This window comes from Sciurus carolinensis, chromosome 3 (genome assembly GCF_902686445.1).
Source record: "Sciurus carolinensis chromosome 3, mSciCar1.2, whole genome shotgun sequence".
NCBI lineage: Eukaryota > Metazoa > Chordata > Mammalia > Rodentia > Sciuridae > Sciurus > Sciurus carolinensis.
Genome location: NC_062215.1, coordinates 17,147,658 through 17,172,444, shown reverse-complemented (window position 1 = coordinate 17,172,444; position 24,787 = coordinate 17,147,658). Strand labels below are relative to the sequence as shown.

General features: G+C 56.9%; 1 protein-coding gene across 2 annotated transcripts in view; it reads left to right on the top strand.

Moving 5' to 3' along the window:
* Positions 1-20,060, top strand: part of Crhr1 (corticotropin releasing hormone receptor 1) — a 44,556-nt gene extending 24,496 nt beyond the window's left edge. Inside the window, exons 3-13 of one of the 2 annotated variants that reach the window (XM_047546280.1) lie at positions 2,010-2,129; positions 6,330-6,415; positions 13,599-13,702; positions 14,455-14,575; positions 14,752-14,905; positions 15,138-15,198; positions 17,158-17,230; positions 17,502-17,587; positions 17,751-17,886; positions 18,016-18,057; positions 18,546-20,060. In XM_047546280.1, the coding sequence (XP_047402236.1) occupies positions 2,010-2,129; positions 6,330-6,415; positions 13,599-13,702; positions 14,455-14,575; positions 14,752-14,905; positions 15,138-15,198; positions 17,158-17,230; positions 17,502-17,587; positions 17,751-17,886; positions 18,016-18,057; positions 18,546-18,686 (1,124 nt within the window). In that variant the 3' untranslated portion in view covers positions 18,687-20,060. Of the gene's footprint in view, positions 1-2,009; positions 2,130-6,329; positions 6,416-13,595; positions 13,703-14,454; positions 14,576-14,751; positions 14,906-15,137; positions 15,199-17,157; positions 17,231-17,501; positions 17,588-17,750; positions 17,887-18,015; positions 18,058-18,545 lie in introns of both variants that reach the window. The other variant, XM_047546279.1, reaches the window with a different exon arrangement.
* The last annotated feature ends 4,727 nt before the right edge of the window (positions 20,061-24,787 follow it).

Here is a 24,787-nt window from a genome sequence, read left to right as displayed (position 1 = left end):
TCCTCATCTATAACAAGGGGGTGGGAATAGACATTGGAGGTTGGATGAGGGTCCAACCAAAGAGGTGAAGAAGAGCTTTGGAAAAAGCAGAGTGTAGTTCACAGTAGTACCTGACCCCTCCCCACAGCCACATGCCCCTGGCTTGCCCCCCTCTGGGCTCAGCACTGTCAGCATGATCCACGACAGGTTGAAATCCCAACCTGGCACAGCCTGGCATTGCACAGTGCTGCCCTCCCCGCTCCCCCGCTGCTCTGTGATGCCATCAGGGAGGCTCAGCCGCAAAACAGCACCCTCCTGGCACGCCCCAGCACCTGGCCTGCCCCAGCCCCTGCCCCAGCCCCTGCCCCTCCAGTCCAGATTTCTTTCTTTCAATTAAGCCACTTGCCTTGAGGTCTCTGCCCCCCGAGCCCTGATTTGCACAAACACCCCATGAGTAGCCTTGATCAGAAGGAAAAGCCAGCATTTGGTACCCGTGCAGCTCGGCACGGTCCTGAGTCCAGCAGGGAGAGGAAGCCAATTTAGCCCACTGCTGTTTCCTGAGACTGGAGACAGGCTAATTTGGGGAGGAAATGGCAGATAGGCCAGCCAGGGCTTGGCGGCTGCTGATGCCCAGCCCCAAAGAGGCTGCCCCCTACCTGGGTGAACCATGGCTCCCCTGACTTGTCTGCATTCTGTGCCAGTTCCAGGTTGTTAACCCCTTCGACCATGATGGGACAATGGGTCTCAACAGGACTGGTGTACTGGCCTCATGTCAAGAGGGGCGTTAAAAGGCAGAGAAAGGGGAGAAGCATCAGGAAGGGATGCCAGAACTCTTCAGGGTGCTCAACCCCACCCTTGGAGACTATTTCCCCCCTACCCTCCTGAAGTGTCACTGACACCTCAACTCTGCCCCGACGCGCGCGCGCGCACACACACACACACACACACACACAATCTCTCTCTCACTCTTTTCCCCCACTCCCCCCAAAAAACTCTTTTATCAAAGGACACTATTAATGTTGGACAGGGCCTTTAATAATCTTTTTCTAGTCCGCCCGTTTGCATGTCTTTAGGATCTCAGACCCTTGAGCACCTGTTCGTAGCCATGGCACCCTTTCTCCATTAAAATGTGCGTATACCAAAGTTTCCATCATGTTCCAGGTCTCTGTAAACCCTTGAAACTTTCAACAGAGGGAGAGTAAGGATTTCTTATCTCCGGCTGGGGGTGTAGCTCAGTGGTCGAACTCTTGCCTAGAGTAGGTGAGCCCCTGGGTTCAAGCCCCAGTGCTGAAAAAAACTGATCTAGTACAACCACTTCATTTTATTCTAGAGGAAAACGCAAAGGCCCAGAGAGATTTGCCTGTGGTCACACAGCAGATTAGTGACAGAGCCCATTCTGAGCCATGGACCCAGACTCCCACCCGGTTCAGTCCCCTGCAGGTGTCTCCCTCTCTTTTCTTCCATGGATCCGGGTCCTAGTACAGACCAGAGCACAGAAAACATGTGCTCAATAAGTGTGGTCGTCAGAGCTGCTGGAAGCTGGGTCAACCTGGCTCCGCTGCTTCTTGCCTGCAGGGTTTGGCAGATGTGGTCCTGTTCCTGAAATACATCAGAGTCCTGGGTCAGGAGTTGGCTGGGCCTGTTCAGGGTGTTCCTGTGAAGTTTTGGAGCTCCAGTCTATCACCAAGGGTGGGGCCAAAAGCAGTATCCCCAAGCTACAGAACAGGGGACCTGAAGCACACCCAGCCATCTTCCAAGTGCCAACCAGGACCTTAGATGTCAATGCTACCTCCAATCATCTCTGTTTCTTCTCTGCTCTGGAACTCACACTGGCTCCATAGTGTCACCAGATTCCTCCCCTGGGGTCTCCCCTGATAAGATGAGTTCATTTCTGCAGCTGGGGCCATTGTTTTTGTCCGGTCCCTTCTCATGTGTGAGTAGGAGCCAGTGGGGAGGGGGAGGGACCCTGGAGGGTCCTCTGCCTGCCTGGGGCCGGTCCTGCTCCGCTGACCTGCCATCTCTATCCCCAGGGCTGCAGTGCAACGCTTCTGTGGACCTCATTGGCACCTGCTGGCCCCGGAGCCCTGCAGGGCAGTTGGTGGTACGGCCCTGCCCTGCCTTCTTCTACGGTGTCCGCTACAACACCACAAGTAAGAAGCAGGTAGAGGGTGGAGCGTCTGCGGGGAGCTGGGATGGGCTGGGGAGAGCTGGGCAGTGGGGGAAACAACAGACTGATAACAATACATCATAATAGAACCTTTTAAGGGTACCACCACTGTTTGCAAAGGCCACTCTGGGCTGATTCTCAATACCAGGCAGCATCACTTGGCATAAAGCTAAGCCTCCAAGGCTCAGAGAGGTTAGGGAACTTGCCCCAGGTCACCAGCTGGCAAGGGGTAAAGCTGAGATGTCTGTGTGGCATTTTCCCCTTAGTTGACCATCTTTGGATTAGTCTGTTGAGACCTACAGCAACCCCATGAGGTAAGGCAGGGATTTTTCAAAGAGCCCCAACCTGGCAGATGATGACTCAGGGCCCTGCAGCCAGGAGGTGGGGCAGGGGCTCCGCTTGCCTCCCAGGGGCGGGGCAGGGCAGGACTGACCCAGGGCTGAGCAGACACTCGATCCCTGGTAAACACCGCTGCCCTGAGGCCCCAACACTCACACTGGGCTTTACAGCTCCTTGCTATGGCACTGCCACCCGCAGAATTAATTTGCTCTCTCCTGTCAATGACTCAGATGCCCGCTTATCAAGAGAGTAACAGCTGCAGGCCCGGGGCCCTGACTCGGCCAAGGGAAACTGGGGGGCTCAGGTCCCCAGGGATGGGGTCCCTCGCCTAGGCTCCTGGGGCCAGTCAGTAGGCCTGAGTCCAGAGCCCCAAGAGTGTGCCAGAGATGACCAGACACCAGGGGTCCACTCCAGGACACGCCCTATGACCTCAGCACATACTTACCCTCTTCTGGGGCAGATTCCCCTCCGAGGATTAAGGGGGCTGGATGATCTGGCTTCTCAAGACTTCTTCCAACTTGAAACCCCCTAAGCCCTCCTGCCCCTTGTTCCTTTAGGAGACAGAATTAAGGGGTTAAAATTGGGGCTATGCCAAGGAGGCATGGGAGGGCTGAGGGGGTGGCTCGACCCTCTCCCCGGGGGTGCTAGGGGAGAGCAGGAGGCTGGAACAGGGAGGGAGCAGGGAGGAGGGGAGGGACGGGAGGACTGTGGGAACTCAGGAGAGGAGGCCCGGGTAGAGAGAAGGGGAGAAGCGCCTAGGAGGCCAAGGAAGTCGAAGAGGAGAATCGGCGTCGCAGTGGCCAACCTCCAATTTAGTGGGACTCAATAGTGAGACTGAGGCACAGATTGGTTAATGACCTGCTCGAGGTTAAAGAGCTCGGAGGCGGAGTCAGACTCCACTCACCGTGCTGAGTCCTTCGGGATCTCCCAGGACAGCTGCCGTATGGGGGTTGGCATGCTGGCACATCTGCCCTGCCAGTCCCAACCTCCCTGATCTCCCCAATGCCACTGCCCAGTCTCGGGCACCCTGAGCTCCAACCCTGAACCTGAACCTGTCATCCCCACTTGGAGCACACCCTCTTGGCTCCCCATGGCCTCCGCAGTAGAGCCCAGGCTCCGGAGTGGGGCCTCTGAGCTCCGTGCAGACCTGGTCCTGCTTACTTTTGCACCCAGCCCTGGCTGCTCCCCATCAGACCCTCCAGGCTTGTCCCCCAGCTTACATTACATGCCCCAAACAATCCTCAGTAAGCTGAGGCCTGGACATGTGCTGCTCAACTCGTTGGCCCAGCCCTCAGTGGAAACCAGGAGTCCTGGGTTCCATTCCCAGCCCCGTCTGTCCCTGGTTGAAGAGCCCTCTGTGCTGGCCCTCGCTGGGCCGTGGTTTCTCCACTGCAGGATGGGGTTTGGGTTGGCACGGTGCCCCCTAGACTCCCTGATTTTCCTTCTGTGACTCCAGGAAAGAAGCAGGGGTGATGGCCCCTTGATGTGGGGGACATTCCAGGGAAGGGCTGGAAGACTCCCATTGCAGGTTCCCCCAGTGCCAGATGAGGACTGCGCCTGCCGCGGCCATCAGGAGTGGAACCGGAGCTGCTCCTAATCATTAGGCGCTAATTAATTCATTTACTGATGAGGTGTTGCCGGGATTTCTAGGCTTCTCCTTAATGCCCTCCCTCCTGCTCATCGGATCTTCAAAGGGATGGGAAACATTTCCAAAAATATCTATTTTCCCGTGATTCTTTGGGAGGACTGCTCAGCTCAGCAATTAGAGACAAGGAGGTCGCATCCTCCCTGGCAACGGCACCCTGCGGGGCGGGAGGCTGTTTTCCTTCAGGGTCACCTCCTCTCTCCAGGTCAAAGCCTGCTGCCTAGGGTGGCCTGGTCCCGGGAGGGATTCCAGATGCCCCACCCCCTGGGTGGGGTGCCCTCCCGTCATCTCCACCAGCACCCCCTTTGATAAGGACAAGTGACACGTTCTGAAAGTTATATAAGGTAATATAAATATCGCTGCGAGACAATAGGAATAAACGTAACAGCGATACACTATGCCCGGTACAGTTGCAGGTACTTCACACATGGTAGCTAAAAAACACTGAACCGTGAGGTGGAAGTCATGACTAGGAGGGTCTGTCTCATAGATAAGGAAGCTGGGAGGTTGTGACTGGCCCAAGGTCACACAGCAGTGTGGGGGGTGTCCGGATGGAACGAAGGCTGTCTGCGTGGAGGGACTCTGCCCTGAGCTCTCTTTCATGCTGCCTCTGTTTAGGCAAAAACTGCACGCCCAAGCCCCCACCCCTGCACCCCTTCCCACCAGTCTCTGCCCACAAGTGCCTTTCTTTGCAGACATTCCAGAGCCGCCTCTGATCCCAGGGGTTTCCTGTCCATGTCAGAGATGCTGCCTTCCCTTGGTTCCTGGCCCCCTGGTCCCCAAGAAACTCCCAGGACACCCCCTCATGGAGCCCTCTACCCTGGGGGAGCTTAGCCCTCATTTAGCAATTAGGCGAGTCCCTACAACCTCATCGTCAATTCTGCCCTGGACTCGGCTCTGCCCCAGAGTCGGGTCTACTCACATGGAGGCTGGGCAGAGCTTTAAAAATCCACTGAACCCCATTTCCCTACCAGCTCTCTACAGCCAGAGCACCTTCTCGGGTTAGTAAGGAGGCCACAGCCTTTCAGTCGGCCAGCTTCCCCAGTGCTCTTCCAGTCCTGTGGGTCAGCGAGAGCCACGAAGAGGCCTGCTGTGAGGGAGGCTCGAGCAGAGATGGCTCAGGGCTCACTTTCTTTTGTAGTCAGTGAATTAAGTCAAGGAAACAGGATAAACTACTGATGCTGGAGAGGGGCGTGGGGCGGGGTCGGATGACCTCCCCAGCAGAGGAGCAAGACAGAATTTAGAACCCCTCTGTCCCTTCCCTCCTGGATTTAGGACCCTGGTGTCTGGGTGGGGGCGGCAGTTAGGTAGGAAAGCCAGTAAAAGGGACCCTTTAGGCAGCTCTGCCCCTCCGAGAGCTCCAGAGCCAGGCAGCAGCCCATAGGGTTTCTTGGAAGGTGACAGTTTGGGGCTTAGTCCAGGCTGAGGGCTGCACAGACCCCCAGCCTTCCCTGACCGTGCTCCTGCCTTCTGTCCCGAGGGCCAGAGGCCAGGCCAGGGGCAGCTGAAGCAGGTTCTGGGCAGTGAGGTCACTACCAAGCAAGACCCACCCTGTCACCTGACACTTCTTTCTGTCCAAGAATTCTCCCTGGGATGTTCCTACCACATGAGCCTCCAACATAAAGCCCGACTTGGGGCAATGCCACCAGGGACCTTCCTTGAGACCTGCCCTGTGAGCCCCCACCCCACATGAAACCCTGCCACGTGAGGCCCACCCACAGAAACCTCCACCATCCAAAGCCCTGCCAGGAACCCTGTCATTTAAATCCACTTGAGCTGTCGCCAGATACCTTCCGCCAGCCCCTGCCCGGCTGTGTGAGCACTGACTCACGGGCTCCAATCCTCCTTTTCTGCTGTCATGCAGGACCCAAAATGGGAGCATCTCACAAGAGCACTCGCCGTGAAATCTGCCATCATATAAGAGCCTGCGGAGAGGCACCCAAGGGGGCTAGCCACACCTGTTCACGGGCCGTTCCCGTGACAAGGTCATGTCAGCTTGGGGGGGCAGCACCATGTCACCCAGAGACAGGCAGCTGCTGTAGCCCTGTCAGGGGTGAGTGGACAAAAACAGGCAGGAAATAGTGGTAAGAAGGCCCAGCTTCACTTCAGGGATCCCGTCCAGAGGCCCAGTGCTGGCCCAGATGAATGGATGGACAGACAGACAGATGCCAAACTGTCACAGCTCTCTTCTTTTTCCAGACAGCGGCTACCGGGAGTGCCTGGCCAATGGCAGCTGGGCCGCCCGCGTGAATTACTCTGAGTGCCAGGAGATCCTCAGTGAGGAGGTGAGCTCAGCGGGGCGGGCGGCCACACAAGGGGTGGGCCAGGCCCCCAGCGTGAGCCGCATACCTGTGCCGTGGCCGGCGGGCGTCTGGGAGCGGGGAGGTGGTGTCAAGGCCCTGCGCTCGGCAAGACGGCGGCAGCTGCTGGGCAGGGTGTACAGGGACGAGTGGGGTCCAGGTTCCTTCTACCTGTGCCCTCCGGAGCCCGCCTGCTGGGGGTGTGATACGTTCAGACTGCAGACATGGTCACGGGGCTCACGCCCATTTCCACCCCACACACCTGAGGGACATCAAGGTCCACAGGGACTGTCAGAACCAGAGCCAGAAGTAGGGGTAGTGGTGCCTTTTGAAAAAGCCCTGGAGATCCTTTTAAAAATTTAAGTGTTTCTGAGTAGATGCTGCTTACACATGACACAGAAAGTACAGCCGGGAGGACAGTGAAGCCTCCTCCCACCCCTGTCCCCAGCCACTGGATTCCCGCCCCAGAGGAGCCGATTGGCCAGTTTCTTGAGCGACCCTCTGCGTGTACGAGGAATGACGTGTGCGGGTACTCTTGGGGTTTACCCAAATGTCGCACATGCTGCTGGACACCTCGCTTTTTTCACATGACCATCTATCTTGCGGATCGTTCCATGTCAGAACAAAAGAGTGTTTTCATTCTTTCTGCATTTGCATAATGCACCACTGTCCATATGCACCATCACTAATTGAACCAATGTTTATTATCAGTCTTCGGTTTTTACAAACAGCACCGCCATGAATACTGTCTTCTGAGTGACATTTGGTAGAGGTGTAAAGATCTCCATCCAGTGTCTCTGCCACCTCAGGCCCCCTCCGCCCTGTCCCTACATCTCTGCTCTCTTTATCCGTGAGTGCTGAGGAAGATGGGGGTCATGGGGGAGGAAGAAACAGAAAATGTAGCCGAAAGCAAAGTGAACAGAAAGCAAAGGGCGGAAAGGAAGCCATCCCAAGGCACCGGGGCCCCAGCTTCAGGAGCAAAGAAGAAAGACTGGTCTAGGCAGTCTTGAGAATTTCATTGCCTTAAAGATCTGAGTTGGAAAGGACCTTGGAGACCTTCCATCCCATCCCGAGTTCCCCAGGTAGTTCCTGGTAGTAAGAAACCACACAAGAGCACTTGTTAACCCCAGAGCTCTGCCCAGCACCCAATAGCTCGACTGTCCGGAAGGATCTGGGAGTTGGTATTTTTAACAAGCACCCCAGGGGGGCCTGCTGATGCAACCAAAGTGAGAAACCGGGATCTGGCCCAACACATTCACCTCACAGATGGAGAAACTGAGGTCAGGCACGGTGGAGTGGCTCACACGAGGTCACGTGGCCAAAGGGAGCCAGAGCCCGGAACTGGGGCTCTGGGGTTCAGGTACCTGAATGAGGCAAGGTGGTGGCCAGTCCCCCCGCCCCAGCCCTAAGCTCTCGTAAGCCCCTCCCGGTCCCTGAGCTTCTGAGGCTCAGCAGTCTCCATCCAGAAGTTGCAAAGGCAGGTCACTGCTGAGCCTAAAGGACCGATCAGCTCTCCCACGGTGCTGCTCTGGTAGGGCAGAGGAATTCCTTGGGGTGCAGGATGAGGGGTTTCCTGGCATCTCAGATTTCACAGGTCAGACCCAGGCTGGGCTGGGTTGACCCAGCATCCCTACTGTGACACCTGAGCACAGAACATCCTGACCATGAGCCAACCTGGGCAGTCCCGGGGCTGGGAAAGGATCACCCTCCTGGACTGGAGGAGGGGTGTGGGGGCCAAGTTAGAAAGTTGACCAGAGGAGATGGGTTTGGGTGGGTAGTGGGGTGGCCAAGGACCACTCAGCGGGATGGAAAACTCGCCCTGGCACACAGTAGAGTAGATGAGAGGAAGGAAACATGGCTCGGGCTCAGAAAAGCAGATCTGTGCTGTGGTGGCTCTTGAGACCACCGTTCCCGCCCAGTTGGGGTGGTGTGGGGGAGGTGCAGATGGGATTGCCTCTGTTTGGCAGAAAGTCGCCATCGCACCCACCTGACGCTCTGAGAGCCCTGCTGGATCTGCAGTGGCCCCACCCTCGGACAGCCAGCACCCCTCCAGGGGCAGGCAGCTGTGCCTTTCTTGGACACTGTCAAAGCTGCAGTGGCCACCGCTGCTCCTCACGCGACCCCCGCCTCTGAGCCTCCTGATTGTCAGGGCGAGGTCTTCAGGGCTCCCATGACTTCCGTCTGGATGGCTGATGGGGACACTCGGCAGCCTGTTTCCCCCCAGCTCCCTTCAAAGACTCCAGGGCAATAGGTTGGCCGCCTCAGCCCTCCCTCCTCCTGCCCTGGAGGTCCCACCTCTGCCTGGGACCGAGGACTCTCCCTCGCTCCACCAGCAGGGTTGGGTGAGAAAGGATGGGGGGCATCACTTCTCATGAGCACCCGCCTTTGGCAATAGAGTGGGAACAGCATGGCCTTTGGGGGCAGACAATTTGGGGTTTGGCGTCTGCTTCCAGCGCTGTGTGATCTTTTTGTTTTGGGGTGGTTTGTTTTGTTCTGTTTGGTTTGTTTTTGGTTTTTGGTACGGGAGATTTAACCCAGGGGTGCTTTACCTCTGAGCTATAACCCCAGCCCTTTGGTTTGGTTTTTTTCAATTTGAGGTGGGGTCTCACTAAGTTGCTGAGGCTGGCCTCAAACTTTCCATCCTCCCGTCTCAGCCCCTGAGAGGCTGGGATTACAGGCTACTGTGTGTGATCTTGAGCAGGCGGCTCCACCTAAGTCCTCTACCAGGCTGAGGATCATTCAATGGCTGCCCCCTGGAGGGTGGAGGGGGCTGCCTTGTGCCTTGGCCTTTGGAGGTCGCCCATTCATTGCTACCCTCTGCCTCTCATACCACCGGTGAGGTCAGAGGAGGTGGTGGCGTACATGGGAAGGGGTCATCGATGAGAAAACCATGAGTAACGTGGGCACCCTCCCTCTGGCGTGGTGGGACTGCCCCCCACACGTCCCCTCCACAACACAGCCACCCACTCACCTCTGCCTGACCTCACCACCGCTTCTCTGGCAGCCCCTCCTGGCCTGCTTGCTTAGCTACTCTGGAATCATTCATTTGATCAGTGAAAACACCGTCCCTCATCCCTTCTGGAGCCCCAGCGTTCATAGGCCCCCACTCCTCCCAAGACTCCCCTCCCTCTTAGAGCTGCAAAGAGAGGTTCCAACTGGGTGAGTGGCAGGCAGGCTGGGGCTAAGCCTTAACTGAGCACCAGTGCCCTGGGGTGGAGCAAGTCTGTTGGTGAAATGGGTCACCCAGAGTCCAGGTGCCAGAGGAGACGTGCCCACAGCCAGGACCACCATGGGATAGGTCCCTGATTGGAAGCCCGATTCATGTGTGACCCAGCCAGGGGTTGGCAGCAAGTCCCCAGCACCACCCTGCACCAGTTCCCAGTATCAGCAGCCCCTACACACATCTCCCCCCACTGTGACCTCCCCTACTGTCCCCAACTCTCCTGCTCCCTTGAATGCACTCTTCCCTCTCTCATGCTCTGCTGAGCACAAGGAGTCTGACCCTGGTGCACTTCCTGGAAGGGCAGGACTTGAGGACAGGAAAGGGACTCTGTGGGACTCTGGCTCCCAGGCCAGGGATCACAGCTGGAGAGGGCACAGTGGTTGGGCCAGGGTGTCTGAAACATGGTGCTTGGGAACCACATGGGCTTCTTGCTAAAATGATTCTGAGCTTCCAGGGTGGGGCTCCAGACTCCATCCACTCTCTTCAAGACTTCTGCCAGCTCCTGGGTGCTGACGTCACTGGTTCAGAGACCATGCTTTGCCGAACAAGCAACTGGGTACCTGCTGGCAAGGCCAGGGGAACCGAGCAGGAAGAGACAACATGGGGCAAGCAGGGATGGAAGAGAGAAGGCCGGGATGCACGGAAGGAGCAGTGGGAAGCTCCTTGCTGCCATCCCATCAGGGCATAGGAACACCGCCATTTTGGACTAGATGGTGTCTTGAACTGCTCAAAATCAGTCAGGCAGTAATTGCTTGTCAGATTCTGGTCACGGAGGACACAACACAGTGGTCTCTGCCCAGTGCCACTCTGTGCCACCTGCCTCAGGGAACCTACTGGTCTTAGATCTTCTAACTGGATGGGGACAGAGTGCTGGTCAGCCCCCTGCAGTTAGCTTTTCCCATGCCCTTTGGGCATCCAGCTGCTTCTGCAGTTCTTGGTGGCTGGCTGTCAGGCAGTCACTGTCTCTGGGCGTCCTTGGTCATCTCTTAGAGGGTCATTGGCTGTCCCTTGGGATGTTGCTGTTTATTCTCTTCAGCTGTCTCTTCAGGTGTCACTGGCTGCTTCTTGGGGGAAGGGTCACTAGCCAACTCTCAGGGTATTGCTGAATATCTCTCAAGGTACAGTCAGTCACAGTCACAGTCACAGTACAGTCCTGGCCAAATCTCTTGTTATTAGTGGAAGTTTCTTGATGTCTCTGGATGTTCTGTCTGGGTGTCAACTGGAGAGATTCATCTTTCAGAGTGTTTGCGACTCTTCGTCTGTTTTGTGCTGCTGGGACACACACCTGAGACTGGGTAGTATATAATGAATGTATTGGCTCCTGGTTCTGGAAGCTGGGAGATCCAAGATGGCAGGGGCTGGCACCTTCGAAGGCCTTCTTGCTGCATCATCTGATGGAAGGGCAAATAGAGGGTTAGAAAAAGCAAGTGGGGCCCACCGTCACCCTTTTATAAGGAATGCACCCCTGTGGGAAGAACCCATTCCTGCCATGACAGCAGCAGTCACTCATGGGGGAGCTGCCTCAGCCCCTGACACTCTTACAAGTCCCACCTCAAACACCTCTACCCTGGGGCTCAAGTTTCCAATCCATGAACTTTGTGGGACATCCGTGTTACAGCAGTGGTCCTCTGTCAGGGTATCTCTGGCCTCTCTGGGTGACACTGTCGTCTCTCCAGCCATCTTCTCACTTATATGGGCCAGAGATGGCTGAACCCAGCCAGACACATCTCAGGAAGCCACATGGAACCTCTGTCCCCCGGAGTGGTTTGGCGCGGTTATCCCTTTTCAGCCTGCCTGAAGAACCCTCTTGAACTCCCATCCCCCCTGCAGAAGCCCTCGGAGGATGCTGGGCCCAGCGTGAGAGCTCCCCAGAGACCACCTGTGTTGCTCGTCCCTGCTTGTCCCCCAAGAAATGCACAAAGCCAGGTTCAAATTGCTGGCTGTGTGGCCGGGCCAGTTATGCAGTCTCTTCAAGGGGAAAACAAGGACGCAAAGACCAGTCTCAGGGCCCAGTTGTGAAAAAGAAAAGCAATGACATCAGAGAGGTGCCTGGCTCAGTGCCCAACATACAGTAGGTGCTTAATAAATGACTCCTTCCTGCTCCAAACCAAACGATCCAGGCCAGCCCCCATGTGGGGCAGAGGCAGGGCCCCTGACAGATGGTCTCCCTGTGACTCTGCTCACTTGTCCCAGCCGGGCCTGTGATGAAACCAGGAGGTCCTGCTGTTAGTGACTCTGCAGATGTCGTTGTTACACAGGGGCTTCTCAGCATGAATTTGTGGAAATTTTAATAAAAGGAAATTAAGTACCAGCTCCAGACAGGCTCTGATGTGTGCATATATTCTGGAGCCTTAGGGTTGTGGCATCTGCCACAGGCGCTGAGAGACCTCTGCATCTGCAGTGGTGGCTCAGGCCCCCTTTGCCCCTGCCCCTCTGTCTCTCCCGCCCTGCCTCCACTGCCTGGGTCCCAGCCCTTTGGAAGCTGGAGTGGCTAATGTGATTTCCTGATGTGTCCTTGAAAACTTCTACCCTAAAAACCAGTTCCTTCCTGGCCCCCCGGCTTCCCGGGAGGAGGCCTCTTTGGGAGGCGTGCAGGGGGCTGGGGGAGCATGGGCTGAGGGCTTAGCCCCTCTGGGATGCCTGCTAGGTGTCCCTTCTTCTTAGGTGTTTTGGGGCCTCAGTTTCTTCATCTGGAAGATGGGTGGGGCTGAACTGGGTCCCTTAGAGCAGCTCTGACTTCCGTGGATCCTGTATTTCTGACAGGAAGGTCCGTGGCGAGCCAGGAGCTCTGCGGTGCTCTGGAAGGGTGAGCAGGGCCTCTGCCAGCCTGTCCCTTCTCGGGTTTGTACATGGTTCCTGTGTGTCATAATCCCCTAGCCCCACCCCAGACCAGCAAAGGGGAGGGGAGGGAGGTGCCGGCTGGGACCTCTCTCCAAGCCGTCTGCTTCCAACGCCCCCGGTTCCCTCCTCACAATTACGGAGCCCAGCTGTGTGACAGGCTCTGGTTTGCTCTCCGCAGGGCAGACAGCTGGGCACTGGGGACCAGCCAGTCCCCCATTACAGGGTGGAAACCTGCTCATAGTCTTGGCCTCTTGATCTGCATGTGCAGGTACGAGGCAGTTTCGAGGTTGGAGCGGGGCGACTTTGAGGGAGTCGACATACTTCTGGGGCTTTTTCTATAAAGAAAGTTACAAGTGCCCCTCTGGCTCTTCCCTTGGGGTCGCCTTGAAGGTTTGAGGACATAACAGACATGCAACCCCCCTGTACCTGGGAAGACTTTCTCATTCTTTGAGTTTAAGATTACTGGAAAGATGGGGGCAGCAGCTTCCTTCTGTGTGTTAAATTAATTAAGAAATAAAATTAGGGAATTTGAGAGATCTCATTCACTTTGGGAAGCCCTGAGCCAGGGACCAGGAAAGACCCTAGGAGGGGAATCATGGAACCTGGACAGGTTTTCTTGGTTGCCAATGATTCAGGTCCACGGCGCTGCTCACCCCTCTCCTGGCAAATAAGAGCTGGCCGCAACCACAGCAGAAGAGACTTAGGAGTGACCAGGAAGATGGTGATACAATCCAAAACTGGGTGGAGGAAAGAGGACCTGGAGAGCTGGGGTCTCTGCACCCTCCCAGGGCCAGCAGGCATTGGGACACAATGGCAGTGTGAACAGTTGTGAGCTTGGAGCTCACCTGTGGGCGGCATTCCCGTGATGGAGAGATGCCGTTTAATCCTGATTTGTCCAACTGCACAAAGCGGTAGGCAGAGCTGGGATTCAGGGACAGATTGGCTTCAACTGGACGGTGCTTAACAGCCAGGAGGGCCTGGGGACGGGCTGAGCCCCAGCACTGTGGCCCCCTCTGTCCCTGTCGCCCTGGGCACTTGTGTCCAGTGGGTGCAGGGCATGGCTGTGCAGCAGCCTCACCTCTGCCCCCTCTCCTGCTTCAGAAGAAGAGCAAGGTGCACTACCACATCGCTGTCATCATCAACTACCTGGGCCACTGCATCTCCCTGGCGGCCCTCCTGGTGGCCTTTGTCCTCTTTCTGCGGCTCAGGTGAGAAGACCCTGGCACTGCCCCCTGCTGTCCCTGGGTCCTCGAGCAGGGCAAGGGAAGTAGGATGCAGGGGTAGCTCCCGGGCTGCTGGGAGGGGACATCTGCCTCTGCCCTCAGTGGGAAGGAGGTGGCATTCATGGGAGTCTCGGAGCCTTGAGAGCAGAGCCTCTTCTGCCCACTGCAGAAGCTACTGAAGGGTGCAGGGAGGAGGGACCAAGCCCGGCTTCCCTGTGTCGCCCACACCTTGGCTGGTATGACCCCATTTCAGACAGACAGGCGACCAGGCACGTGGAGCCCTGGAGGTGGGGTCCCTGGAGTGGCCTCCCCACTTCAGTTTCCAGTGTGCAGGGCTGCGGCGTGCGGGCAGGTGGGGGGCAGGAAGTGTCAGGGCTGAGCTGGGAGGAGGTGTCCCCCTGGAAGACTCGTATTTGCCCACCTCTGCTCTCAACCCTGAGAGGGCCTGGAGTTGGGGGACACCTGCCCAGGGGAGCGGCACCCGCAGCGAGCCTTATCCACAGAGCGTGCCAGGCTCTGCCCAGGCGCTTACTTTTGGGGGTCACAGGCAGGAAGGGTCCCGTGGGGCAGTGGAAGGAACCGGCTGCCTCCTCTCTGTGACTTAGCCAGTCAGCCCCACTTGCTCTGAGCCTCAGTTTCCCCACCATGCATCTGGACTGGCGAGAGGCTGGCGGCCTGTCCCTCATTCTCTCTCTTCTCTCATCGCTCTGGTCACCTGCCTGCCCCTGCTGCCCCAGGAGCATCCGGTGCCTGAGAAACATCATCCACTGGAATCTCATCTCGGCCTTCATCCTGCGCAACGCCACGTGGTTCGTGGTCCAGCTCACCATGAGCCCCGAGGTCCACCAGAGCAACGTGGTATGTCCCGGCAGGGGACAGCAGGGTGGGGACAAGCCCGGGGTCAGAGGAGGGGCCCAGGCCAGGCCTTCGTGCCCATAGAACAGGAGTGGGACCCCCAGGAGGCCCCAGACCTGGAGATGGGTGCTGCACTGCCCCCACCCCCAGCTCATCCTCACCTCTATTTGGGGGGTCAGGGCTGGTGCCGGTTGGTGACAGCTGCCTACAACTATTTCCATGTGACCAACTTCTTCTGGATGTTCGGCGAGGGCTGCTACCTGCACACGGCCATTGTGCTCACCTACTCCACCGACCGGCTGCGCAAGTGGATGTTCATCTGCATTGGCTGGGGTGAGCTGGGCCAGCCCCCGGCCCCAGGCCGGGCAGCCAGGGGCCTGGGAGTTGGAGGCCAGGTTGGTGTGGTGGGGTGTGCACCCTCCCTGGGGGTGGGGACAGTGGGATCATCATGAAGGTGTGTGAGCTCATGCTCAACCCCTGGTAACCCCTGCCCCATGGGGTCCTCCAGACCCAGCAGGCCCCCAGCTGCCCCTAAAGGCTCTATGACTGCCCCTTTCTTCCCCAGGTGTACCTTTCCCCATCATTGTGGCCTGGGCCATTGGGAAGCTGTACTACGACAATGAGAAGTAAGTCACCTGCCGCACCCTGAGGTCCAGGCTCCCAGCCCAACTCCATCTGACCCTCCCCAAGGACCCTCGGCCATCCCACTTCCCTGCCAGACCCTGGCTTCTGCATCTATAAAGCAGAGAGTTGGGTGCTGGATTCAATCCAAGTGTCCCTCCTTCATATCTCTTGAACTTTAACAAGAACAGTCTCTAGAGCCAGGCTACCCAGGTTCTGAATAGTAGCTCCATCATTAAATAGCTTATGATCTTGAGCTAATTACTGCTGTGTGCCTCAGTTTCCTCTTCTGCAAAATGGGCATCCCACCAACAGGACCTACCTCAAAGGGTTCTGGTGGGACTGTCATGTGTTAATACATATTAAGAATATGTATAGAGCCTGGCGGGTAGTATATGCTATGTAAATGTTTCCATTAACAGTAGGACTTGTTTTAACAAAGATTCCATGGATTTAATGGACTCTGGTCCAGTTGGTCTCAGAGGCTCTTTCCAGCTCTGGGGTTCCCTGTGAAGGAGACTCTTGTTCTCAGTCACCCCTGAAAACTAGACTTCCGCTATTGCAGGGGTTCTCAGCTGTGTCTCATGGAGAATCACCTGGAAACTCTAAAAAGTGCTGATTCCTGGGCTCCACCACAGAGAGCGGGATGCCATTGGTCTGGGGCGTGGCCTGGGCACCAAGATTTTTTTTAACTGCCCAGGTGGTTCCAATGGGCAGCTAAGATTGAGAACTTCTGAGAAAGAGGCAGAAAAGGATGGACCAAACTGGTGAGGAAAGAAGACAGAATCAGTGCCAACGAAGCATCCTCAGGATCCGCTGACCATCTGACCGGGTTCCAGGTGCCTTCTGCTCCCCTCAACCACAGAGGGAGCTGACATAGCCTCCCTTGCAGGGAAAAGGATAAGGATGCTTGGAATGAATAAAGTGGGTCTGAGCGGCTCTGAAGCTCCACCTGCTGGTCAGATGCAGACACTGCAGCAGAAAGGATGGGAGCTTGAGAGATCATGAAGAACTTGCAGACCTTGCAGATCAGAAACCTTGCAAGGGCTGGGACCTGGCCCTCTGACAGCGGCCTTCGGCTTGCATGGTGTGGTTTGAAAGCCTGATTTTGTAGCCACCTTTAAAAACCAAGAGGTTTCACATAAAAATCTCAATTTCTGGTTTTGGGGAGCATGATGAGATCAAGCTATTGTGGGCCTCTATGCCCACAAGGACATAGAACTTCCAGTTGTCCTATCTGCACTCACTCCCTGGAACTTGATGGAGGTCAACTCAGGATAATGCAAAGCAGTTTTGCCTCTTGCAACAGGTAGTTCCTGTGAAATTGTCTCTGTTAAGGTCATTCATGCTGTAATTTAAATACTTCAGTTAGAGCCAGGCCAATGTCACATGCCTGTAATCCCAGCAATTTAGGAGGCTGAGGCAGAAGGATCACAAGTGCAAAGCAATTTAGCCAGACCCTAAGCAACTTAGCGAGACCCTGTCTCAAAATAAAAAATAAAAAGGGCTGGGGATGTGACTTAGTTGTTAAGTGCCCCTGGGTTCAATTCCCCAGTACAAAAGAAAAAAGAAAAAAAAAAGTTAAAGAAAAAATGAATTCAGACAGATTGCTAACCGTTAGGTGCCCATTCCCACAGAACCATGCTCAGCCACATCCACCGCCAGGGGACCACAAGGGGGAACTGAGGAAGCAGTGCTATGTTGGGCCCCTGCCAGTTCCTGGGCCACTCGGTGGTCTCTTCCACAGTTCCAACTGTCCATCTCATAGCAGAGGCTGCTGTCCATCCTGCAGGTGGGATCACTGAGGCACTGAGTCAGCTGGCTTGACCTTCCAGGATTGGAATTGGGGCACTCACATCCTGACTGCCAGCCCCAGTCCTGCCCTGGCCAAGCACTGCCCTTGCCTGTGCCACTGAAGTGGACCCAGATGACCCCCGCCTCCTCTTTCCTCTGTGACCTTCTAGGTGCTGGTTTGGCAAAAGGCCTGGGGTTTACACCGACTACATCTACCAGGGCCCCATGATCTTGGTCCTGTTGGTAAGAACCTTGGTGGAGAGCAGGAGAGGGCACAGTGGGAAGGGGCAGCCAGGACCTGCTGTGGACAGAAAGGACCCCTCTGCCTAGAGGTGGGGACCACTCAGGGGAGCCTGGGGCCAGAGCTATGGAGGTGCTAACGAGGGGGAGGGAGAGCCATGGGGGACAATGAGGCTGGAATTGAGGAGGCCGAGGGCCTGGTCTCTCCCATCCCCACCCGCAACATCCCGCACACGTCCACGCCACCCGGCCCACCCATGTGCTCAAATTGCAGATCAACTTCATCTTCCTTTTCAACATCGTCCGCATCCTCATGACCAAACTCCGGGCATCCACCACATCCGAGACCATTCAGTACAGGTACCAGGTTCCCCTCCACCCGTGGGGGCTTCAGAGTCCCAGCCTCTGAGCAGGGTCCCTGGAGACCGCAGCTCCCCTGCCTCGTACAGGCCTGCCACCTCCCACCCCAGCCAGAGGCCCGGCCCCCTTCTCGGCAGGCTGTGACTCTGCCCCCCCACCCCAGGAAGGCGGTGAAGGCCACTCTGGTGCTGCTGCCCCTGCTGGGCATCACCTACATGCTCTTCTTTGTCAACCCTGGGGAGGACGAGGTCTCCCGAGTCGTCTTCATCTACTTCAACTCCTTCCTGGAATCCTTCCAGGTATGGCCCCCGGCCCTCACCCCAGAGCTGGCGTGGGGACTCTCCCGGGAGGTGGGGCAGAGCTGGGGACAGCCTGGGGTCCAGGTGGGCCACCCCCGACACAGGCTCTGACTGCCCCCTCTTCCCCAGGGCTTCTTCGTGTCTGTGTTCTACTGTTTCCTCAACAGCGAGGTGAGAACCTGCTCAGAGCTGGGCTCAGGAAGCTGAGGCCCACCGGAGACGCCCCCTCGGCCTCCTCCTGCCCCAGGGCTGCTTCCTGCTCCCAGGTCCCAATAGGGTGCTGCTCAGAGCCCCCAGAGGGCCTGGCACCCCAGCTCTCGTCAGAGGCACCCCTCTCTTTTTGCCCTGGGTCGTTGGCATGGGGGGTGCAGAAAACTGGAGCTCCGTCTCCTCCACTAGTCTGGAAACCAGGAAGCCCTGGGGCAGGGCTGCGGGGGTGGGGAGGATGTCACAGGGCTGAGGAGAGGGATTTTGCATGGCAAAGGCCAGGTGGCCCCTTGTGCAGATTAAGAAAAGGTGTCCTTTCCTAACTTGAGAAGATTGTCCCAACAAAGATGCAAGTGAGAGCGTGAGTGATGTGAATGTCTCCACCTCGGTGTGTTTGAGGGGTCCTGGGCCCCCAGCCAGAGCAGACACCACGCCCTGCCCTGTTCCCACAGGTCCGCTCTGCCATCCGGAAGAGGTGGCACCGGTGGCAGGACAAGCACTCCATCCGTGCCCGTGTGGCCCGTGCCATGTCCATCCCCACGTCCCCCACCCGCGTCAGCTTCCACAGCATCAAGCAGTCCACGGCAGTCTGAGCTGCAGGCCTTGGCGCGGCCTCCGACGACCCTGTCTGTGGAGGCGACCGACCCCTTTCCACTCCCTCTCCACCCGGAGCTGCGCCCGGAGAGCCTGGGAGGACCCGTCCCCGAAGCAGTTGTTCTAGGCTTACGAGTGGACAGCAGCCTGTAGGCCTGGGCCGGGCCGGGCCCAGTTCTCCCTGAGGAATGAAATTGGAATGGAACTGGGAAGCTGGAAAACCCTCAGCAGCACATGGGGCTCCCCAAGAGTTGTCTTGTCTCAGCACAAAACGGCCACCCCACTGGAAAGCTGGGGTCCTCTGCAAATCGGGGAGGCATTCACCGCCCCAGGGCATCATGGGAAACTTATGACAGCATCCATTCACCGTCAGGCCTCCAAGCATTAGCCCACCACTGAGAACAAGGTCACGTTGTCTGGTCTGGAACCCTGGGTACATTATTAGAAATTGGGTGACATCATCAGATAGTGGGCCACATCACTAGAAGTCAATCCCAAGCCGCCAGAATGTCATTGGCACTGTGGCACTGCCATCAAAAATGCCCTGCCTTGCTGCCTTGCACCCTTGGACACTTAACTACCCATGGGACGCTCCAGCTTCCCCTCACGTCCCCACCTACAGTACCCTGGTCCTGACTCCTGCCACTTGCTGCCTCTGGGAGTCTCCCATCTGTGAGAAGTGGGGGCAGGAAGGCGGATTGAGCGGCCTGTGAACAAGAGCCAGTGTGTGCCCCACGGAGGTCAGTCTCCCTTCGAGGCGGGAGAGAGGCCTTGGGGCCTGCAGCTGCCTCTGGGGCGGCTCATCCACTAAGCAAAGGGAACAGGGCCCCTCTCCGCCTGAGGGCTCTGGAGCAACTGGCTCCTGGCAACTGGCTGGCAAACTGCTGCCCAGTGTGGACTGTACTGTCCCCCACAGCAGGGCCCCCACGTCTAGGGGGCTGGGCAGCTAGAGCAGGGAGGGGGCACGGGAGGCAGGGGTGCCGCTGCGTGTGGTTAATGTAAATAATAATATTTATCTTTTCAACCAGCATTTGCAAAGGCCTGGACTCTGCCAGGGGTCAGGGAGAGGGTGCCGGAGAGGGTGCCTGAGAGGGTGGACACTGGGAAACCCCGCTAGCCACCCAGGACTGCTGGAGGGCCAGGGGTGGGGACTTGGAAGGAGATGGATCTGTCCTGGATCGGGGAGGGAAGGGACCTGGATCAGTAGTGTGGGGGAGGGCTGCCTTGGCAGGGGACAGCCAGTACAAAGTCACAGCCCACAGGCATGGGTCCGCCCCAGGGAGGAGTGGAACTGAGAAGCAGGCAGCAGTTGGGAAGCTGGGGTGTGAGACTAAGGTGACCGAGGTGCCCAGAGTTTGCAGCACTGCGGGTGGGGGGTGGGGAGGCCCTGAGGGAGTTGCTGGGTGCCTGTCCTACCAAGTCCTGTGCCCTTAGTTAGAGAGATGGGAGCAGGGGACCCAGGAGTCGAGGACAGGGATGGACCAGTGGCTTCCAGAGCAATTTAGGGTGTGAGGTGGGGGTGTTGGGGGGGAGAAGGGAGTCGCCCTCCTGGCCGACAGGAGGGACCAGACTGATTAGTGAGGGACAAAAGGCCACAACGGACGTACGGACGTGGAGACCTGGTTCTCAAGTCGCCTTTCCCTGACGCAGGTGGGACAGGGAACCTGAGAGGGCAGCACTGACCAGCCCCTTCCCACTGGGCCCCCAGTTGCTCCAGCTGTTGGGCACCTTCTAAGTGCTTCTCTCAGTGTTGGGCCCCGTGGGAGCGGAGAGGGGAGCAGCCACCCAGCACGGATGCCAGGGGCCTTCTCAGAGCCCCTGGCCTTGGAAGGCCATGGGCAGAAAAGCCCAGCAAGCAGGGGCTGGTCCAGATGGCCTTAGCCCTGCCATTCAGAGACTTAAGGGGGCCCGGGGTGCTTTGGGGCACAGCAGGGAACTTCTGAGTCCCAAAGGTCTGCAGCCTCCCCACCCACCCTGCCCCGTCCAGGACCAGAAGCCCAGAGCTTCACCCATCCACAGCAGTGTCCTCTGGGCTTCAGGGCAGGGCTAATGCAGGCCCCAGACCAGGCCCCTTGCTCCGAGGGTGGGCGTGCGGGGTGAGGAAGGCCCATGGGAGCGAGCGGGGCTGTGGCTAGCATCACTGGACTAAGGAGCGAGGCTCAGCAGCAGCAGGATAAGGGGCCACTGGGGTCCCCCCAAGACCAGAGGACAGACCCCTCCCTTATACCCTTAAGAATCTTTCCCTGCCACACCCAGGGGTCACAGCCTCCTGAGCGTACCCATACCTGAGCCCATTTCTCCTTGAGACCCTCCCTGCTCATAGGCACATAAGAGACACACAGTCGTTCCAGCTCAGGATCCCCCTCCCTGACACAGCACAAACCCTTCCCTAGGGTCCTTGTTGTCCCTTCTAGGTCCCTGTGCTGGCACCCCAGGGCCAGGATTGGGGAGCAGGCCAGATCTGGGGAAATCATCTATTAGGGAGAGAGGTTTTGAAACCCAGATAATAGTACCTTAATTAGGGCCGTCGGTAGACTTTTGCAATCCACGAAGTCCTTCTTAGCATGTATTACCTAGCCTTCAACTAGCCCAGGGAGATGGGAACCAGCCCATTCTGCAGCTGAGGAAACCGAGGCCTAGCAACTCCCCGGAGACGGAAGGCCTTCTGGCTCCAGGGCTCCTCCCACCCCTCAGCTGACTGAAGTCCTGGGGCCTTGGGTGGAGAGGCCAGAGCTGGAGAGGCAGATCTGGGGCAAGAGGGCAGGGGAGGCCACAGGGTTTCAGATTGATCTGAAACACATCCAACATGAAGCTGTGGCCCACCAAGGCTGGTCCAGCCTGTGTCCAGCAGCTGAGGCCACCTGGGTGGAATCGATGCCGCTGTGTCTCCAGCACCTCTTCCCCACCCCTCCACCCCCTCACTCTGTAAAGGCTGCTGCATTTCAAGCCACGCAGCCCAGTCCAGAAGCAATGGCAGGCCTGCCTGCAGCCCAGGCTCTGTGTAACCCTGCGAGGGGCCGCTGGCCTCCAGCTCAGGAGTGTCTCATGGTCATCTCAGCCAGCCCCTGACTCCCAACTCAGCTGCACACACTGGGCCCCAACAGAGCAGGTCTCCATACCTCTCATCCCCAGCAACCCCCACCAGCACTGTGTGTTTTGGGGGCACCAGGCCACGCACATGAACCTCATCTGTTCTCATACTGCCCTACAAAGCAGATGCTGTGAGCCCCATTTAACAGGTGCGATTGCACGGAGGGTGGGACCCAGGCGCCACCACTGGGCACCCAGGAGTGGCATGTCTGGATGAAAACTCAAGGTGGCTTCTCACGGCTCCTCAGTGTTTGACCCCTGTGGGGAAGTAGCTCTTTGCAGGGTCACCCTCCTTGCCCCACTGCCTCCTCCAGTACTTCCCTGGGGACATTCTGGGGTCCCGGTCTGGACAAAGAGCATTCAGAGTTGAGCTGGCTATAGGATTTGGAGCCTGTAGAGCCTGGGCCTCGAGTGCTCCCAGTGTCCCCAGGTTGTCCCAGCTCCACCTCTGAGCATGGCCTCCCGTCTTCCCCACTAGCCCAGCAACCCCTACAGATACCAGACAGGCTTAGGTCAAGAGAGGCCTGGGCCATGTTCATTTCTCAAAGCTCACGATGTGACAGAAGCACCAACGAGTTCATGATTTGGATGAAACTCCAAACTGCCACCCGCCTGCCACCCAGCCCTTCTGTCCCTCCAAGCGTCCCTGCTGCCCCACCTCACTGTTCACTGACCAAAGCAGGGGAGGGCAGGGGGGCTGGGACCTCTTAGGGACCCGAGGAGACTGGGGAGAACTGGGGGCACCCAGCTAGGGCAGGCCGCGTGGTCAGTGGGGCTGAGCTCTTGCTTCTTTCCCCTTCATTGCTGGCACGGGGGAGGGAACAGACGGCAAGCCAGTCCCTTCCCCGTCTGCCCAATCTTCAGCTCACGCTGGGCCAGCAAGTCGGGGCAGAAGAGGTGCCCAGCAGCGGGCGCTTTCCCTTCCCTGGGGCCTGATGCTCTCTCTCCTGAATGGGTGAAGATGAATCTTCCAGATGCTGTCTAGGTCCAAATGGAAGGCAGAGACTTTGCCCTGGACTGCTCTGGGCAGCCCCCGAGAGCTCAGGTGCTGGCTGAGGTGGGGACAGGGAAGAGAGCAGAGCAGCCAGTGCAGGGGCTGCTGTCAAGGAAAGGGCTGAATCTGGAGGTCAGGGGTCAGGAGTCTGCGAAGTCTTAGAGCAGAATTCCAGCAGGAGAGTGGACCACAGCCCCAAAGGGCACCAGCCACTCATGTAGAAGGGTCAGGGCACAAAGTGGTCACATGGAAAGGCAAGTCCAGGGCTGATGGACTGGGCTGGGGTAGGAGGTGGGGATCCTGGGGAAGCAGTGACTGAAGCAGTGACCACCCTCGGCAAGCTGGGTCTCAGGAAGAGACGTGGAGGGAAGGAGCTTTCAGAGAGTTCTTTGAGCCTGGGCACCAGGAGCCCAAGGGTAGACCAAGGAGGAAGGGCAGGAGCAAGCTCTGTCTAGAGTACCCATGTTTCCTTTCTCCCTTCCTTTTTCCTTCTTTTTGTTTCTTTCTCCCTCCCTTCCTTCTTCCCATCCCTCTGTCCTTCCTTTCTCTCTCTTTTGTACTGAGGATTGGACCCAGGGGTGCTCTACCACTGAGCTACATCCCCAGCCTGTTTCATTTTATTTTGAGACCGGGTCTTGCTAAATTGCCCAGGCTGGCCTCCAACCTGCCATCCTCCTGCCTCAGCCTCCTGAGAATCTAGGATGACAGGCATGCGACATAGTTCCAGGCTGGTTCCCAAGTTTGCTGAACCCCCAAGTTTTGGGGTGCATGCTGGCCTGACAGGGTTCTGAGGAACCACAGTGAGGCCTGTCCTGAGGACTGTGCCACTGCAGGGGATAAGTCAGCTTTTGGTTTTTGTTATTTTGGGTGTGATAAAATACAAATTCTACCACTTATCATTTTAGCTATGTTAAAGTGTGTGAGTCAGTGGCATTAAATCTATTTGTGCCCCATAAATATGTGCAATTATTATATAACAATAAAAATACATTCACGATGTTGTGCATTTGTTTCCCCAAATGGAAACCCCGTTAGCAGTCACTCCCCTGTCCTTCCCCAGACCCTGGCCACCATGAATCTGATCTCTCTATAGATTTGTTCTGGGTGTTCCAGATAATTGGCATCCACCATTTGCTTTTTGTCCTTTTGTCTGGCTTCTTTCACTTACTATGATGGTTCCAAGGTCCATCCACATTGTAGCAAGCATCTACCCACCTCTCCTGTGCAAGCTGAGGACTTCCCCTGCATGACTGGACCACACCGTATCCATTCAACAGCTAATGGATCCCTGGGTTCTTTCCACATATTTCAAGTTGTTGTGCATGAGCACGTACAAATTTGTGTTTGGACACCTGTTTTCAATTCTTTTGGATGCACACCTGGGAGTGGAATTTCTAGATAGTGTGATGATTCTCTGCTTAACCACCAAGCTGTTTTCCCCAGTGTCTGCACCACTTTGAATTTCCACCAGCCGTGCATGAGGATCTTTGTTTCTCCATTTTCTCACTTGTTACTGTCGGGGTGTTTCGTTTTGTTTTTAATAATATCTATCGCAGTGGATGTGTTGGTCCTTGATTTCTAAAAGACCCATGAGTCCCTGCTTAGGATCACGGCCCTGAGTGAAGGCCTATCTTGCTCATCATAACTGGGGGACCAGAAACAGTATTATTTTCATAGCGCTCAGCAAAGGGCTTCCTAACCCGCCAGCATCTACAGACCCAAATTCAGACAAGTGCACTCCATGGGGACACTGCATTATGCTGTGATGAGACCTGCCCATGCTGACCCCCTGTCCCTGTGGTCTCCTGACCAACAATGAGAACTCTCCTGCAGGGGCAGCCGGCAGCCTCCTCCCCTGGACCCGCTCACTTCCCACACCAGCTGGTGGCACATCCATCAGCCGTGTTGGTTTCCTGATGTGTTTTTGACAGTTCAATTGTCATTTTAATTGTTGCTTGTAATCTAATTAAGCATTACATTAATGGATAAATCAGAAGTGCACAAACAAGGAGAAAT